This window comes from Galeopterus variegatus, unplaced genomic scaffold (genome assembly GCF_000696425.1).
Source record: "Galeopterus variegatus unplaced genomic scaffold, G_variegatus-3.0.2 Scaffold549, whole genome shotgun sequence".
NCBI classification, from domain to species: domain Eukaryota; kingdom Metazoa; phylum Chordata; class Mammalia; order Dermoptera; family Cynocephalidae; genus Galeopterus; species Galeopterus variegatus.
Genome location: NW_007726660.1, coordinates 502,876 through 521,049, shown reverse-complemented (window position 1 = coordinate 521,049; position 18,174 = coordinate 502,876). Strand labels below are relative to the sequence as shown.

The window sequence follows — 18,174 nt, the reverse complement described above, 5'->3', positions numbered from 1 at the left end:
GGCGACACCGAGGCCCGGAGAAAAGTAATTTCCCCCCAAACAAATACTTTCATTGATGAACTTTTCATTCCTCTCACTCTACAACCGTGCCTAGTTATTTGTCTTCATGCTTAATCTCTCTCTAGTTAGATGATCAACTCCTGGAGGCCAAGGGCCGTATTTCCGCAGTGCCCGCCAAAACCGCAAACGCTTGCGGGACGAGTCAGCTGTTTCGGGCACCAAAGCTTGAAGGGGCCTAAGGACTGCGCCGGCAGACGGCACACGTGGGACAGCGCCCTCCAGCGTCTCCTTCCGAAGCCACCCCTAACGGCCGCTGTGACTGAAAGGGAACCGTTGGTCCCTTTCGGACAGACCAACTGCCGAAGGAAGGTGGGTCACCCAAGTGGACGCCCAAGTCCGAGCACTTCGCTTGTAGGTCGTCTGCAAGTGGCTTCGTCTTATCTGCCCAATAAGCTCCGGGGAGGGCCCGGCCCGCTGGGTTCTCGAGAAATGCCCGTTCCGGCGGCCACCCGGGTCTGGAGGGCCCCTCCGCGCCTCTCCTAGGGCGGCGCCTGCGTCCTCCCGACGCGGCCGCCGGCGGCGGAGCGGAGCGGTTGGCCCCGAGGCTCTTCCGGGGCCCGGGGGGCGGGGCGGAGCCAAGGCCCGGGACTGAGTTAAGCCGCTGCAGGTAACGCGTCGGGCTGGGGGTCTCCAGGCCGGGGGTGTCTAGCGCGGTCCCGGGCAGGGGCGGCCGCATCATTTAGGGGAGTGGGTCCGAGGTGGTAAGGGCCGGGGAGAGCTCCCTGGGACTCCGACCTGGCCACGTTGACCGAAAGGAACCAGTCTGTTCTCTGCCCTCCAGAGCTGCCACGCGTGGAGGACCCTGGGATGAGGGGTCCCCGCCCCCGCAAAGCCCACCCCACTGAGCTCTAGACTTCGGGGATGGCGGTCAGTGGCTAGGCCGCAGGTGGGATTTATCCATTCATCTGTCTGTTAATCCGTTTTCTTTCTTCATTCACAAATCTCTCACTCGCTTCTACTCTATGCCTGGCCCATCGGTAGGTTCTCTGGGTGAATCTGATAGACCCAGCACTCCAGGAGTTTAGTCTAGTGGAATCTAGAATCTAGTCTAGAGACTATTAAATAGATAATAACGCTCAAAGTGTTTCCTGCAATGATGGTGGCTTAGTAGATACCTTCAGAGCCCAGAGGGAGAAGAAAGTGACAGGTAGGGGGAGCAGCACAGCCTGCAAGTAATGAAAGGCACTGCCGTGTTGGAGGAACAGTAAAAAGCCCAATACTGCAAGACATTGTGGAGGTGAGTTACAGAAAAGTTGACACCAGAAGGCCTTGCCTTCTATGCCATGCTGAGGCCAAGATTTACCTAAGAGTTCAGTATTTCCCAGCCTCTTTAAATGTTTTATCTTTCAATAAACATAAACATCTTATGACCTCTGAAATTTTCATATATACTTCTCCCCCGTGAGAATCACAGAAAACTTTAGCTGAAAAACTTCTATGGCTGTGTTGAGAAAGCTGTTATATTTGCCTCCAAATTTTTTTTTTTTTTTTTTTTGCCTTTTTTCGTGACTGGCAACGGATCGCAACCCTCAGTGTCGCGCCCGTACCGGACCGGGACCAGCAACGGGATCGCAACTCTCGGTGTTGCTCCCGCATCTCGCTCAGCCAGTGAGCGGCCGGTCTGTATGTGGGATCCGAACCCTCGGCGGGAGCGCTGCCGCGCTTCCCAAGCGGCGCACTGTAGCCGTGTGCCACCGGGCCGGCCCTTGCCTCCAAATTTTTAAAGAGGAGAGTGACCTGATTTGTTCTGTGTTCCAGGAAAAAGATGATCAGAAATATCTAAAAAGTGCCTTTTTTTCCTTATGCATAGGATACCATGAAGCAGCTGCCAGTATTGGAGCCTGGAGACAAGCCAAGGAAAGCAACATGGTCTGTAAGAAAGGAATCAAGCACAGAAAAACATGAGTTTTTGTTTCATTTATAAGTAGTTTACTAACACATTTGATCATCAACAAAGAAGGGTAGAGATGAAACTGTCTGCAGTTTCTAGTAATTAGACTCAAACCATCAGAGAAGGTCTTCAGAGGAAAGATAGGGGGCAATAATTATCACAGAACAGATGTTGATTTTATTAAAATCTGTTTACCAGGAAGAGTAAGACACTGACCATCTGGCATTCTCAGCTCCAGTGTTGTGTCTTCCCCTGAGCTGTGACTCATTTTTAAGACTTTTAAGGAATTGAACTTGGATTAAACTGGCTTCACTGCTTCTTGGCAGCTCCTTCAACCAACTCTTCATTCAAGAACTCACACTGGCCTTACAGGGGCAGCTTCTGTGTATATAAGTGCCGTAGGTACAAAGGTAAATAGTCTGTGAGTTGCAGGTGCACCTGCAGACTAAGCAGGTGATGATGATGAAGGCTGATCAGTGCTGAGGTAGGGCTTGCAGAAGGCTACAGAGAGGTGGCAATGTTTCCACAGGACCTTGAAGGAGAGCCTCCAGTCTGGCTTCCCTGCATCCATCTTGCTGTATACCTAACATACATTCATTGTGGTATTTGCCCAGATCATTTGTACTCATACTTCAGATTTGAGTTCAAATAGTGCTTCTTCAGAGTCTCCTCTGACCACTTCATTCCCCACCTCTCCTTACAGAGTAAGGCCCTCCTATGATATGTTCTCATATTATGTATCTATATGCATCCTGTACTCCTTTATACAACAATTGCAATGAAATAGATATTTGTGAAATTGCTTAACATTTCTCTTCCCAATTATTCCGTAAGGGCTATGAAGGCAAGGACTTTTCTGTCTAATTCACCATCTATTTGGATGGCTATGTGCTCTTGGGAAAGTCATTTAACCTTTCTAAGCCTCAGTTTCTCAGTTGTAAAACTCAAATGATGATAATGGCACTAATCCTCAAAGGGGTTTTGTGCAGATTAAGTGAAGCCAGGGTTATAACGTAGTTAGCAGCTTGCCCAGTACATCATTAGTAATAATTCACGTGGCAGTGGAGTATGTGAATCTGAACATCAGAAGAGAGATCTGAATAAGAAATAGAGATTTAAGGGCCGGCCTGTGGTTCACTCGGGAGAGTGCGGTGCTGATAACACCAAGGCCCCGGGTTCGGATCCCGTATAGGGATGGCCGGTTTGCTCACTGGCTGAGCGTGGTGCTGACAACACCAAGCCAAGGGTTAAAATCCCCTTACCAGTCATCTTTAAAAAAAAAAAAAAAAGAGAGAGAGAGAGAGAGATTTAGAAACCCCTGATGAATATATAGATGGGTGATAATTGAAGTGATCAATACAGATAAAATTAATCAGGTAAGCAAACATGGACTGAGAGAAGAGAATCCCAAGGATACTGAGAGTTAGGAGGAGGCTAGCAGGAAAGGAGTTGGAGAAGGAAACAGAGAGAGCAGCCAGAAAGGTGGGTAGAGAACCAAAAGGGAGGGACAGGGAAGCAGATTAGGAGAAAGGTACAAGAAGGAGGGAGGGGTCAGTACCAAATACCAGGGAGGTCAAGAAAGACATGGCCTGAAAAGCAGCTACAGAATTTTCTTTTCCAGCCAGGAAGCCTGAAGTGTTTTTCCAATCAGCATTCAGAATAACTCTGGAGAATAGAATGACTGGATCCTCTATTTCATTTTTCAGAGTGTTAGCTTTGGCTTCCAGGTTGAGCTTTGTGAGTAATCTGGAAAGGCTCCTATGATCAATAAATTCTGTAGAATATTTCCTGATGGGGAGGCTTTGCTGGCTAGTAGGAAGAGCCTTGGACTGTAGGTTCCTATATGATTGCTCATAAAGCTCTAGCCACCATTTACTCAGTCCTTCCCTGCAGTTATGAGGCTTTGTCTTAGTCCTCACAGTTACTTTCAAGGTAAGAACTATTGCTCTTCTCATTTTACAAATGAGGAGACTAAAGTTCAGAAAGGCTAAGTGACTCCCAGATGGTCACACATCTATAAGTATCTGAGCTGGAAATTGAACCAGGCCTGCCTGCATTCACAAAGCATGTTCCTAACCACCATCCTGTAATATACCAGTGAATATTTCTGGATGTCAGTTTCCCTGTCTACCAGGTGGGGACAATTACTAGCTTAGTGCATCCCTATTAGATTACTGTGAGATGAAAGTAGTGACAAAATTGAAAACCCAAAGACTGTGTGCAAAGAGAAGTTACTATTATTAATCAGGGAAGAGCTGCTTTGCTGGATATAATTTAGTCTGTGTATATATAAGACCCTTCATATTGGTGCATATTTCCTGAGGAATGGAAAGGACACACTGCTGCATTTATTCTCTGCTCAGGCCTCCTGAATACATCCTCCCTTTGGCAGGTACACCTTGACTCCCCCTGGAGACAGCCCCTGTGCTCGAGTTGGCCACAGCTGCTCATATCTACCCCCTGTTGGTGACTCCAAGAGAGGGAAGATCTTCATTGTTGGGGGAGCAAACCCAAACAGAAGCTTCTCAGATGTGCACACCATGGATCTGGGTAAGACCAGCAGCTGCAGAGCACATTCCCTGTGGCCAGAGAGCAGGGCTTTGTGCTGCCAGCCATGAGCAGAGCATTCCTAAGAACATCAGTTCAGACCAGACAGCAGGGTTTTCCTCTAAATAAATGAACATCACTGAGAGGTCCATAAGGTCTCAGCAGACCCCTAGCACAAATCTACCTGACCAATACCTCCTTGTTTTGGGGGAAAGAGCCTATATGGAGCCCTGGCCATCCAGCCATTCGTTCATCAAATACTTCTCTAGTAGACATTGTTGACTCCTATCTCTTTGAGATAAGGGCAAGCCCATGGCTCACTGGGGAGAGTGTAGTGCTGATAACACCAAGGCCAAGGGTTTGGATCCCTATATAGGGATGGCCAGTTAGCTCACTCGGGAGAGCGTGGTGCTGACAACATCAAGTCCAGGGTTAAGATCCCCTCACTGGTCATCTTTAAATAAATAAATAAATAAATAAAAGATAATACAAATCTTTCAGTGGACTTTTTGAAGACTGTTCATCTGATGGCAGTCCCATAAGATTATAAAAGAGCTGAAAAATTCCTTTTATATGTTTGATATGTTTAGATACACAAATACCGTTGTGTTACAGTTGCCTACAGTATTCAGTAGAGTAACATATCATACAGGTTTGTAGCCTAGAAGCCATAGGCTATACCACATAGCCTAGGTATGTAGCAGCCCAGACCATCTAGCTTTGTGTAAGTGCACTTTGTGATGTTCACACAATGACGAAATAGCCTAAGAATGCATTTCTCAGAACGTGTCCCCATTGTTAAGTAACACATGACTATATCTCTTATCCTCATCCATGTCTGTCCATTTCCAATACTACTAGTGTAATCCAAGCCACTATTTTTCTCTAGCTAGACTGTCACAATAGCCTCTTCACTTGTCTCTCTACTTCCAAGTTTACCCACTGTACAGTGCATTTTCTATACCTAGACAGAGAACATTGTCTAAAATACAAATTTAACCATGTCACTCCCCCATTTCAAGCCTTTCCCAATCTCATTTCTTGGCTCTCCCCAACCCACGTTTCGTGCATTGAATATCGTTTAGTTCCTTGAACACATCTTAAATTTTCTGGCCTGCAAGCCTTTGCACATACTGTTCCCTCTACTTGAATGGCTTTTTCCTTTCCTTATCATCTGGCTACTCTTCATCTTTCAGATCCCATATTAAATGTCACTTCTGTCACTTTCCGTGATTCCTCTGGACTTTTTTTTGGCCCCCCCCCCCCCCCCACATGTCCATAGTATCATGTACTCTCCCATCCTTATCCCTGTATTCTTATCCCATCCTTTACATCCCTTATCACATGTGATTGCTTTTTGTCTGTCTTCCCCTCATGTCTATCTTCCCCCCAAGAGTATAAGCTCCTTGGAAATGGGAAACGTGGTTATTTTCCTCATCATTGTACCCCACAGTGCCTAACACAGAGTATGTTCTTTATAAGTATTTGAATGAATGAATGAGCAAGTGACCACTATAGACCCTATACAAGGGCAGAAGTTGAAAACTGGCGACCCTCATATGTGTTTTGTTAGGTCCATGTAACATTGCCTTTATTGTTTTGTTTTATTTTATTTTATTTTATTTTGGTGGCTGGCCACGATAGGGATCCTTTATTGTTTTAATCTTAAGTTGTTTATAATCCAAATATGCAGGACTCTACATATAAAAACGGAAATGATTTGGCTTCTCCTGATAATTTTGGAAGGTCTGACATCAGTAGGCCTGCATTTCTACATGGCAACATTTAGTTGGAGCTAAGTTTCCACCTATTAATGGGGCTCTCATTCTCCAATTTGCCATAGTCCATACTACTCCTGTCTAGGCATTTGAATTTCTACTCCCTGCACTAGAAAATCAAAGTTAAATTAAATCTCTTTTAGCCCTCAAGGTGCTTACTGTCTAGTTAAGTTACTTCTTTATTGCAGCCTATTACTAGCTTTGTGACCCTGGCTCAATCATCTAAACCATCTGGACTTCAGTGTCCTGTAAGGTGGGGATAAAAACTTGCTTCACTGGATTGTGAAGCTCCTATGTAAGTGGTTTGCCAGCTAAAATGACTAAATAGGTTAGGTATTATTTTTCTGTGAACTTTTTTAGCACAGATCATTTAGTTGCAGGTAACAGAAACCCACATAAGAAAAAAAAAAAAAAAAAAAAAAAAAGACGGATTTACTTAAACAGATAGAGTGTTTTGCAGAATCCAAGGGCAGGAGTACAGCTCAGCCTCATAAGAGAGTGGAAGCAGTGGATCTAACTGGCAGATTTTGGGTCACGTGGTTACCTCTGACCCAATCAGCTAAGGCTAGAAAGTCGGTGTTGTAGTACAAACATGTCATCTGGGATCTACCCCTGTGGTTGGGAGAATGGGGGCGGCTTCCATTGAAGAGGTTTTATAGACTAGGCAGACAGTCCCCAAAATGTCTACTTTAGAACTTTTTGGAGGCTGACCACATTGCCTTCTGGTGATGTGATGGTTGTTCATTAATGCTTTTATCCCTCTTCTCCTCCATACCCTCCCCAACTTTGTCAACCAGTATGAGCAGTTGACAGCCCCAATCTAGGAACTGGGTAAAATGTTTTCTAGGCACACACCAGTGGGATTTAGCCACCTCAGAGGGCCTCTTGCCCCGGTATGAGCATGCCAGCTTCGTCCCCTCCTGCACACCTGACAGTATCTGGGTATTTGGAGGAGCCAACCAGTCAGGAAATCGAAATTGTCTACAAGTCCTGAATCCTGGTAAGTAGCCAAAGGTTATAAATCCAATTACAGTTCCAGTACATTTGGATTGTACTGATTTAACTTTGCTTATCTTATACAAGGTAGGAATTTTAATTTCTAGCAGAATCTGAAAATAACAGAACTATATTTTGTTTTTTCTGGTAACATCTTCAGTTATCAACTCCTTAAGTGTCAAAGCTGGAAGAGACTTCAAAGAACAGGTATGCAAAGTAGGCAACTTAGGTCTTTCAGTGGAGAAGTGACTTTCCTGAAGTCACCACGGAGTCAGTGACTGAGCCAGGCTAAAACCCAAGTCACCTTGATCAGTGGTTCTCCAATGGGGGTAATTGTGCCCCCCAGGGGACATTTGGCAAGGTCTGGAAACATTTTTGGTTATCACAACTGGGGGTGGGGTATCCTACTGGTGTCTAGTGGGTGGAAGGCCAGAGACACTGCTAGACATCCTGCAATGCACGGAATAGCCCCCACATTAAAGAATTAACTGGTCTAAAATGTCAATAGTGCCAAAGTTAAGAAACCCTGACCTAGACCCTCCTGGTAGGTTTCTTTTAGCCAAAAGTGCAAAGTTCCGAACTGGTCTCACTTCCTCTTTTATCATAGAGGAAGCAGTTTGGGAACATCACTAATGAGAGGAGGTTGCTGAACCATTTGTGGGAGGTGGACTTGTCTTTTTATCATTTTAAAAGAATTTTGTTTTTTCCTTTCTCTTTATAAATATTATATACATTGATTATAAAATATTTGAAAAATGTAAATAAGTGGACAAAAATCATCCACAATCCTACTACATTAAGGCTATTAATAACATTTCTATGTACTTCCTTTCTGTCTTTTCTCTACATGTTTACAAACCTGAGATATACACTTTTGTACCTTTGTTTTTTTGTCCTTTTTGAGACCGGCTGCACCGCGCTCAGCCAGTGAGCGCTGTGAGCGCACCAGTCATCCCTATATAGGATCCGAACCCACGGCGGGAGTGCTGCTGCGCTCCCAGCGCCGCACTCTCCTGAGTGTGCCACGGGCTCAGCCCGTTATACCTTTTTTTTTTTTTAAATTTCATCATCACTGCAGAAATGATTTCCTATTAACAACAATGCTTTGTTAACATCATATTGAGTGGATGTATAATACTCCATTTTATGGGACAGGCTGGTTAGCTCAGGATGGTGTGGTGCTGATAACACCAAGGTCAAGTGTTCAGGTCCCCATACTGGCCAGCTGCCAAAAATACTCCACTTTATGACAGTACTATAATTCCCCCATTTTTAAAACATTTAGGTTGTTTTCAGGTTTTTGCCATTTTAAATAACAAAGCAGTGAACATCTTCATTCAGAAGTCATTGACTGGGCTGGCCCATGGCTCACTTGGGAGAGCATGGTGCTAACAGCACCAAGTGAAGGGTTAAGATCCCCTTACTGGTCATCTTTAAAAAAAAAAAAAAAAAAGAGTCATTGATTGACTCTATTTCATATTATTTTCTTAGGATTCATGCCCAGAAATAAAAAGACTAAGTAAAACACTGTGAACCTTTTATTTATTTATTTTTGGGGGTGCTGGCTAGTACAAGGAAGAACCCTGAACCTTAGTGTTATCAGCACTATGCTCTAACCAACTGAGCTAACTGGTCAGCTCCCCTTTTTAAGGCTTTTGATACATACTATCAAATTTTTCTTCATAAAGATTTTTTTTTGTCCTTTTTGAGACCAGCCGCACTGCGCTCAGCCAGTGAGCGCTGTGAGCGCACCAGTCATCTCTATATAGGATCCAAACCCACGGCGGGAGGGCTGCTACGCTCCCAGCGCCGCACTCTCCCCACGGGCTCGGCCCATTCATAAAGATTTTTTTTTGTCCTTTTTGAGACCAGCCGCACTGCGCTCAGCCAGTGAGCGCTGTGAGCGCACCAGTCATCTCTATATAGGATCCAAACCCACGGCGGGAGTGCTGCTACGCTCCCAGCGCCGCACTCTCCCCACGGGCTCGGCCCATTCATAAAGATTTTTTTAATTTATCCTCTCTCCAGCTGTGTTTAATAGTGCTTGTTTCATTCCTGACCACCATTGAATTTACCAGTTTTATTGTTTCACTTTATTTATGTATTTTTTTGGCAGCTGGCCAGTATGGGGACCCGAAGCCTTGACTTTGGTGTTCTGGCACTGCATTCTACCCAACAGAGCTAACCAGCCAGCCCAAATTTATGAGTTTATTTATTTGGCTTTTTTTTTTTTTGGCAGCTAGCCCATACCAGGAAATTTATCAGTTTTAAACATTGCTAATTTGATAGGCAAGAAACTTGTATCTAGTTGTTTAAATATGTATTTTGTTAGTCACTAGTGACTTGGACATTTTTCACATGTCAGTCAACTCTTGCCCAGTTCCCTCTATCAACAATATATTTGCAGAACAGTTGGTCAGAGTTCAGGAGACTGAACTGAATTTCCTTATGTGTCAAGTATTTAAGTTTCTTTATAGCATTTAAAAAATATCTTCTTATATATTGCATTAATTTGATTTATTTGTTAGGGTGTTTATTGCCTGTCTTCCCTCTTTCTCCCTGCCTTCTCTCTCTGGACTGTAAGTACCTTTGAAAGTTTGTTCATTGTTGAATACCCAGAGTCCAGAACACAGTCTGAAATACAGTAGACACTCAGTAGACTGCTTGCCCCATTATCAAGCCAGTTTGCTTGGAATAGCGAGTACACTGTGGTGGTGAAGAGCACAGATCAAGGTCTGTGCTTTGCTGTGCACTAACCATGACCTTGAGAAAGTGATTTAATTTCTTTCTGCCTCAGTTTTCTTTTCTGTCACATTGGGATAGTAACAGTTCCTACCTTGTTAATTTTGGCAAGGATTTAAATTAACTCAATGAACATAGTTAATACTCAACAATTGTTAATTGTTGTGGTTGACATAGTTATGGTTTGGCAGATGGAAATTAGCTCTGGTAACCTAGCCTTTTGATTTTCAATGATGGCATCCATTTAAATAAAATACAGTGAAAATTGGGAAAGCTCCTATCAAAGGAATTGATTTTCTATCATATTCTTTTTCTCTCCTGAAAAGTATAATTTAACACCATGCCCAAGAAATACGAAAAATATAAATGAACCATTAGTTTCTTTTGTTACCAAGGCAAGTCCATCAAATGGCTTAGTACTCTTTTGTGATTATTTTTACTAGTGTTTGACTGGCAGCAACACAACCCCAGAATTTTCTGACCTTGGAGGTTGTGTGCCTTCTAACTCCTCCTAAGACCCAGAAGCTCTCCAAGATGTGTAGCTATAGAGATAATTACATTTTGCTTTGAATATAGGATGAGACTTGTTCAGTCTCAAGTTCCACACCTATTGCAAATGCTTCATGTGTCATTTTGTATACTGAATGCAGACCTTTTACAAATGGCACAGAATTTCCCAGACAAGAAATACTTCTTGGCGTGTTGTGGTGGACCAAATATGGGACTCTGCCAGATTGAGTTCAAACTCCTGCTCTGCTGCACACAAGTGCTGTGACCTAGGGGAAAGGATTTAAATTTTCTGACTTTCAGTTTCTTCATCTGCAAAGTGTTGATACTTTCTGCCCATCTCGCAGGGTTGAGTGAAGATGGTGTGGGTGACAGAGTGCTTTAAGCAATGATTCTATACAAGGAAGGTGCTCAATTAATGCATTGGTTTCTATAAATTTAATGCTTCATTCTGAAAAGAAATAAGCTTCTACATACATCTGCCCAAGTGGTGAAATTTTATTCTCAAGTCAAAAGAGTGGAAAATACATAGACTTTGGTGTTATTGAAACAGAATTTAAATCCCAACTCAACCATTTACTAGCCTTGTCATCTTAAGCAAGTGACTAAATCTGTCTCTGCTTCAATTCCCTTATCTGTAAAATTTAGCACTTACTGTTTAGTAGGAACTATTATTACTGCTACTGAAACTGTAATAACAACGTCTACTTTCTTTTAATGGCCATATTTTCTGAGAAATTTGGCATATTTGGGCCGAGCCCGTGGCTCACTCGGGAGAGTGCGGCACTGGGAGCGCAGCAGCACTCCCGCCGTGGGTTCGGATCCTATATAGGGATGACCGGTGCACTCATAGCGCTCACTGGCTGAGCACGGTGCAGCCGGTCTCAAAAAAAAGGACAAAAAAAAAAAAGAAAAGAAATTTGGCATATTTGGACTCTGGCATCTAGTGGGAATGAATTTTAGCAGATTTTGGGCTCCTCGGAATGTGTGCTGGGCAGGGTAGTTAAGAGTACAAAGAGGGTATTTGAAGGCCTCCCAAAACAAATTGCTTCGTTCTTAATTGTATTTATGGCTTTTCAATCTTGAGAATATTGGTCTGTCTGAGCAAATTCTAAGTATCATCCTCAATCCTCTTTGACATTGGTGAGTATGAGATCCCTTCCTAAAACTATACTGTCCCCCTTGGGGATTGGGGTTTGGAACGTGAACCTGCCCAGCCCCAGCATCAAAGTCACAGTCCTGAGGCTGGGTGTTTTAGGTGCCTGTTTTCTTTCTGAACCAGAAACCAGGATGTGGACCACGCCAGAAGTGACCAGTCCCCCACCATCTCCAAGAACATTCCACACATCATCGGCAGCCATTGGAAACCAGCTATATGTCTTTGGGGGTGGAGAGAGAGGCGCCCAGCCCGTGCAGGATGTGAAGCTGCATGTGTTTGACGCGAGTATGGATTGGCGGGCACCTTGGGGTTGCCGCTTATCTGGGGAGGGCCACCCTGGCCTGCACCTTAGTTGATGTAGGAAGCAGAGGTTATAAAATGAAACCATGGGTAATTGTCTCACTTTTAGACCTCTTTGGTACATCTCTTAGCTAATATATTCTCCCCACAGCAAAATTTGCATTTAAAAAAGTATATAAGTGATCAATTTAAAAAATTTAAACAGTACAATTTATAAAGTGAAAAAGTAAAAATTTCCTCTTTAGCCTTTCCTTTCCATTCCCCAGACAGAGGTAAACACTGTTAGCAGTTCCTAATGTCTCCTTCCAGACTTTCCTATGCATTTATAAATTATACATACATATGCATATGTACATACATAAATTTTCTGTGAATTTTGAAATTATATAAAAACTTAAAAAACACATACATGGTATCAAATTATGAATACTGTTCTGCAGTTAAATTTTGGGGAGTAGGGGTAGATCTTGGCAGTTGAAGGTGTAAACTTTGAAGCTACATGATCTGGACCAAGGACCAGATCTCACTAAACACATACTTTCTGTGTTATTTTAGGCTAGTTACTTAATCTCTATAGGCCTTGGTTTTTTGACTTGTAAAATAGAGATAATAGTGCTTACCACAAAGAGTTGTAAACATTAAACAGGATAATGTGATATAGTGCACAGCATTGCACATAGAAAGTACCCAATAAATATTAACTGTATTATTATGATTATTACTTCTTCATTTAATCACATATCATGGATGTCTTTCTAAATCAGTACCAATATCCATGTAAAGCATATTTTTCTGTGGGTATCCTTTATTCATTCAACCATTTTTCTGATTGACTTTTTGTTAATAGTGTTACGGTGGACATTTGCATATGTTAATCTTTGTGCTATGAACAGTTATATGGAATAGATGCTGAGAAGTGGAATTACTGGGTCAAAACAGTATGAATATTTAAAATTGTGAGATCTCTTGCCAAATTGCTGTCTAAGGAGCATTTCCTTATATTTATTTCTCTTACTAGTGGGCATTTATGAATAACATTTTATAAATAACATATCAAAAATACTTTTCATGTATTTTTCATAGTAAAGGGGCAGGCTTTTTTGAGAAAATGCAATGAGTGGAATTTCAAACTTCAAAGTAAAATTGGGAGAATCAATACATCATAATATGACTTCTCTTTCCAGAAGTAATGGGCTTTGTGAGCCTTTTTTTTTTTTTTTTTTTTTTTTTTTTTTTTTTTTTTTAAAGATGACTGGTAAGGGGATATTAACCCTTGACTTGGCGTTGTCAGCACCACACTCAGCCAGTGAGCGAACCGGCCATCCCTATATGGGATCTGAACCTGGGGCCTTTGTGTTATCAGCACCATACTCTCCCAAGTGAGCCACAGGCCGGCCCCTTTGTGAGCCTTTTAAAGCAGTTTTTAAAAATTTGGGGCTGGCTGGTTAGCTCAGTTGGTTAGAGAGCAGCCTTGTAACACCAACGTCAAGGGTTTGGATCACCATACCAGCCACCAAAAAAAAAAATTTATTTAAATTTTTTAAAAATTTAAATACTCTTAGTTTTGAATATATAAGACTATGAGAAGGAAGAAAAATATGTATGTATGTGTATATATTATAATACTATACTATCACCCCAAAATTGCTATTAGCATCTCATTGTGTTACCAGTCTTTTTTTAGTTCTTTTTTTTTTTTTTTGAAAGATGACCGGTAAGGGGATCTCAACCCTTGGCTTGGTGTTGTCAGCACCATGCTCAGCCAGTGAGCAAACCGGCCATCCCTATATGGGATCCAAACCCGTGGCCTTGGTGTTATCAGCACCGCACTCTCCCGAGTGAGCCACGGGCCAGCCCTTTTAGTTCTTTTTTTTCCAGTCTTTTTTTTTTTTAAATAGCAGTGATAATTCTATATGTAATATTTGTATCCTGTATTTTTCACTTAAGCATTTCTGCATGCAATCACAAAGTCTTCACCAGCATTTTTTTTTTTCCTTTTTGTCTTTTTTTCGTGACCGGTAACGGGATCGCAACCCTCAGTGTCGCGCCCGTACCGCGACCAGCAACGGGATCGCAACCCTCGGTGTCGCGCCCGCACCGCACTCAACCAGTGAGCGGACCGGTCTCTATATGGAATCCAAACCCTGGGCGGGAGTGCCACCGCGCTCCCAAGCGCCGCACTCTACCGAGTGTGCCACCGGGCCGGCCCTTCACCAGCATTTTTAATAAATGCATGGTATTTCATCTTTACCAATAACTCAACCATTCACCTGCTGATGGACACTTAGGCTATTTCCAGTTCTTCTCTATTACAAACAATACTATGATGAACATAACTGTGCAAAAACCTTTTCAGATTATTTTAAATTATATTCCTTGAAACACTAGGGGCTCCATGAGCAACCAGCAGGCATGCCATAAACAGTAATTCAAAGACAAATTGTTTGGCAGGCCCTTGTCTCAAGTAGTTTTTGCAGTACTCCTTAAAGACTTTTCTGGTATATTGAAATGATTAATTCATTTTAAAGAATTCTATATACGTACAGCTTTGAAGATACAAAGGGTTTCCTACATACAGTAAAACATATCTGCATTGTTCATGGATAATATCCATATTCATAACTCCCATGTATTGAGTACTTTCTCTGTGCCCATGCTTTATGTACCTTATCTCACTTAATCCATAACTCAACCCTGAAAAGTAGGTATTATCAGGTATTGGCTTTATACAGCTATAGAAACTGAAGCTTAGGGAAGTAACTGGCACAAGGCCACACAGTTAGTGAGATAACTGGTTTTAACTCCAAATCCCATATTCTACACATTATCTTATACTGCCATGTCAGAAGGCCCTACCTAACTTTTATTTAAAAGTAGTCTTTATCTCCACCCTTTCAGCAAACGAGTTAAGGATATTGTATTGAAAAGAGAATACTCTGAAGGCCTGTCACAGAAAAAAGCAGAGTCATTCATTTTAACTTTGGGGTGGTTCTAGGTTCAAGCTTGAGGGGAGATCTTTTTAAAGTTAAAGCAAGGAATGGCTTCCTAATGTCCTGTAGAAGGGGCACGTATGTTAGGTGGTGGGTTCTACAGCTCTGGGAGTGTCCAAGCAGAGGCTGTACGGGCTATAGAGGGAGGGAGGCCTGGATTGGGCTGGTAAATTGGAGTGAATGACCTCAAGGTCCCTTCCTGCTTAGAACATCTTTGCTTTCTGGGAGGTGATAAAGAGATTTAAGTGTATTTCTCACATTCTTGCTTCATAGCTTTGCCATTTGATGTCAGTGAATTTACTTTTCTAGAGACTCTGACCTGGTCACAGCCAGAAACACTTGGAAATCCTCCATCCCCCCGGCATGGTCATGTGATGGTGGCAGCAGGGACAAAGCTCTTCATCCATGGAGGCTTAGCAAGGGAAACATTCTATGACGATCTCCATTGCATTGATATAAGTAAGTAGGTGGAGGGCATGGGGGCTTGTCTGCTTAAATTTTTAAAAAATGTGCTTTGAAAGAATGTAGACTTGCTCTTATGTGTGAGTAATTTGACCAGCTGGCAGAATCTTCACTGGATTCTGTCAAATGTGGCCTGAATGATAATAAATAATAACAACAGTGAATGTAATTGTTTCCTGAGTGCCTACCATGTGCCCAGCCATTTATTATCTCTTATCTTCCCAACAGCCCTGCTCTTTCATTACATTTTATTATGATTTGTGTTCCTCAACTGGATTTCTTTCAGGCATTAGCCATTAACCCATGAGGGGCCTGGATAATGTCTAGAGTGTGTCTGGAGGTAGGTGACCAAAACTGCCCGCTTGTCATGCTAAACTGGGAGGAGGAAAGTTAGAGAGAACATGAGAATTGTCTTTAAGCATCTGTAGGGCTAACGTGCTCTGGAGAGCCTGGACTCATTCTGGCTCATTCCTTCAGGCATGAACTCTGTTAGGGCAGGGACTTCATCTCCTTTGTTCCCCGGTATATTTCCAGCACTTAGCACAGTGTCTGTCAGATAGTGGGTAATAGTGCATATCTGTTAATGAGTGGATGGATGAACAAATGAGCATATTCTGTGTTGCTCCAGACTGCAAGAATTGGAACAATAGGCAAAAGGCGTGGGAACTCCTTTGCAGTGTATCGGGCTTCCTTGCCAAGCACTGAGTTCTCTGGCATGGTGGCATCTGAGGGCAGGGACACTGGCTGGGATTGCTCCATTTGCTGGGATTTTGGCCAGACTGGGTGATTCTCCCTTCTTACCCTGAGATGCTGGGCCCCTGATGGAAACTATCTTCACAGAAGCATTCCTTGAATGCAGTCAGATAGGTTTTTAATGATTATTTTTAAAAAGAAAGTTCTGGCTGGCTGGATAGCTTGTTTGGGAGAACATGGTGCTGGTAACACCAAGGTCATAGATTTGGATCCCATACTGGCCAGCCACCACCACCAACAACAACAAATTTATTTTCTCTTGTACTGTGGAACTACTTCCTGGCTATTTCTCCTGCCTACCCAGGTAGTTCTGTGTACCTAAAATACAATGATTTCATGTTTCATTGGAATGCTTGTTTGAAAAGATGCAGATACCCCTGCAAAAAATTGGTTCGTAGTAGTGCTGAGGCATTACGTTACATATGGAGGACACAGGCTTTGGAGCCAGACCTGAGTACAATTCTAGCTCTGCCACTTATAAGATGTAGAGTCTCAGGTAAGTCTCTCTCCCTCTCTAATGCTGTTTTCTCATCTGTAGGAAGAAAGGGGGTAGGGAGACATAATAGCAATTTCATGGGGCTGTTATGAGAATGAAGTGAGCAAGATATTTAAAGGTCTAGCCAGCACTCACAAAGCTGCTTCTTAAGGAACTTTTAGTATTTAAAACACGCATACGTGTATGTGCATATATATACACACACAGGCACACGTAACTTTACCTACTTCTGGGCAGTTAATGGTGAACAGTTAAAGGTGATGGACACCATAAAAAGTTGTATCACATTTCTCAGTGTGCTCCAAAGATCACCTACATCAGAGTCACCTGGGATGCTTGTTAAAATTCTAGGTCACTGAGCCCCTCCCTCCCTCCCTGGACTACCCAATCAGTTTCAAGCTTCCCCAGATAATTCTTATGCACACTAAACCTTGCTATATTATCTTTTAGAGCTCTTAGTGAATGACCTTCAGTGATTGGTTTGCAAACTGCTATAGATAAGTCTGAAACCACATGTTAGCTTATGATGTGCCAAAACACTTCCGTTCTCTTGGCAGGTGATATGAGGTGGCAGAAGCTAAGTCCCACTGGGGCTGCTCCTGAAGGCTGTGCTGCCCACTCAGCTGTGGCTGTGGGGAAACACTTGTACATCTTTGGTGGAATGACTCCCACTGGAGCACTAGACACAATGTACCAATATCAAATAGGTGAGCACTGTCACTCCTGGTCTTTAAATAAATGTAAACATTCTTTGAAAAGTGGCACAGTACTTTGATTTTTCAATTTGGTTTCTCCGTGTCTAAATCCAAAGAAATAGAAACTACACTTGTAGGAAACGACATCATTAAGGCAGTAACACCACCATTAGGTTTTTTCCCCTTTATTTCCTGTTTGTTAGGGCTCAGCTGATATAGTAAATCACTAAGCAGTTCTGGATATTTATTAACACAGAGCCTTTTTTTTTCCTCCCTAACATAGAAAAGCAGCATTGGACCTTGCTTAAATTTGATACTTTCCTACCCCCTGGACGACTGGACCATTCCATGTGTATCATTCCATGGCCAGTGACATCTACTTCTGAGAAAGAGGATTCAAATTCTGTCACTCTAAACTGTGGAGCTGAGAAAGGGGATTCCACTGTCAATGGAGTGACCCAAGGCGGTGACTCACATGAGGAAAGTCAGACTGACCCATTGCTCTGTTTTGTGTTTGGTGGAATGAATACAGAAGGGGAAATCTATAATGATTGTATTGTGACTGTAGTTGACTAATAAAACCCACATTTGTATTACTTCAGAAAAGAAAAAATATAACTGTTTAATACCTCCAAAATATTTTTTGCACTATGTCTGTCTTGCTCTTATCCACTTGGGCAGTTGAAGAGGTGAACTGGATGGCCCAGTGCAAAACCCTCCAATATATAAAGGGTTTTACCAGTAATACAACTTAGGTAAGTGTGATTGGTTCTTATCAATACTAATCACAAGATTGCA

The 18,174-nt window shown here is 42.6% G+C and overlaps 1 protein-coding gene across 2 annotated transcripts; it reads left to right on the top strand.

Moving 5' to 3' along the window:
• Positions 1-129: 129 nt before the first annotated feature.
• RABEPK (Rab9 effector protein with kelch motifs) lies at positions 130-17,983 on the top strand. Of its 2 annotated transcripts, none has more exons than XM_008569968.1 (8): positions 130-369; positions 1,871-1,929; positions 4,344-4,501; positions 7,124-7,276; positions 11,804-11,965; positions 15,280-15,429; positions 17,239-17,388; positions 17,660-17,983. In XM_008569968.1, the coding sequence occupies exons 1-8, from the start codon at positions 130-132 to the stop codon at positions 17,950-17,952; spliced, it is 1,365 nt and encodes a 454-aa protein (XP_008568190.1). In that variant the 3' UTR covers positions 17,953-17,983. The 2 variants fall into 2 exon arrangements, with proteins under 2 accessions (XP_008568190.1, XP_008568191.1); XM_008569969.1 differs by lacking the exon at positions 130-369 and adding an exon at positions 752-1,297.
• The last annotated feature ends 191 nt before the right edge of the window (positions 17,984-18,174 follow it).

Excerpts from the sequence above, each read along its gene's own strand:
- RABEPK (XM_008569968.1), top strand. The coding sequence starts at position 130 with ATGATCAACTCCTGGAGGCCAAGGGCCGTATTTCCGCAGTGCCCGCCA. Across the intron at positions 4,502-7,123 it reads TGTGCACACCATGGATCTGG|GCACACACCAGTGGGATTTA; the intron begins GTAAGACCAGCA and ends AATGTTTTCTAG. Across the intron at positions 17,389-17,659 it reads AATGTACCAATATCAAATAG|AAAAGCAGCATTGGACCTTG; the intron begins GTGAGCACTGTC and ends TCCCTAACATAG.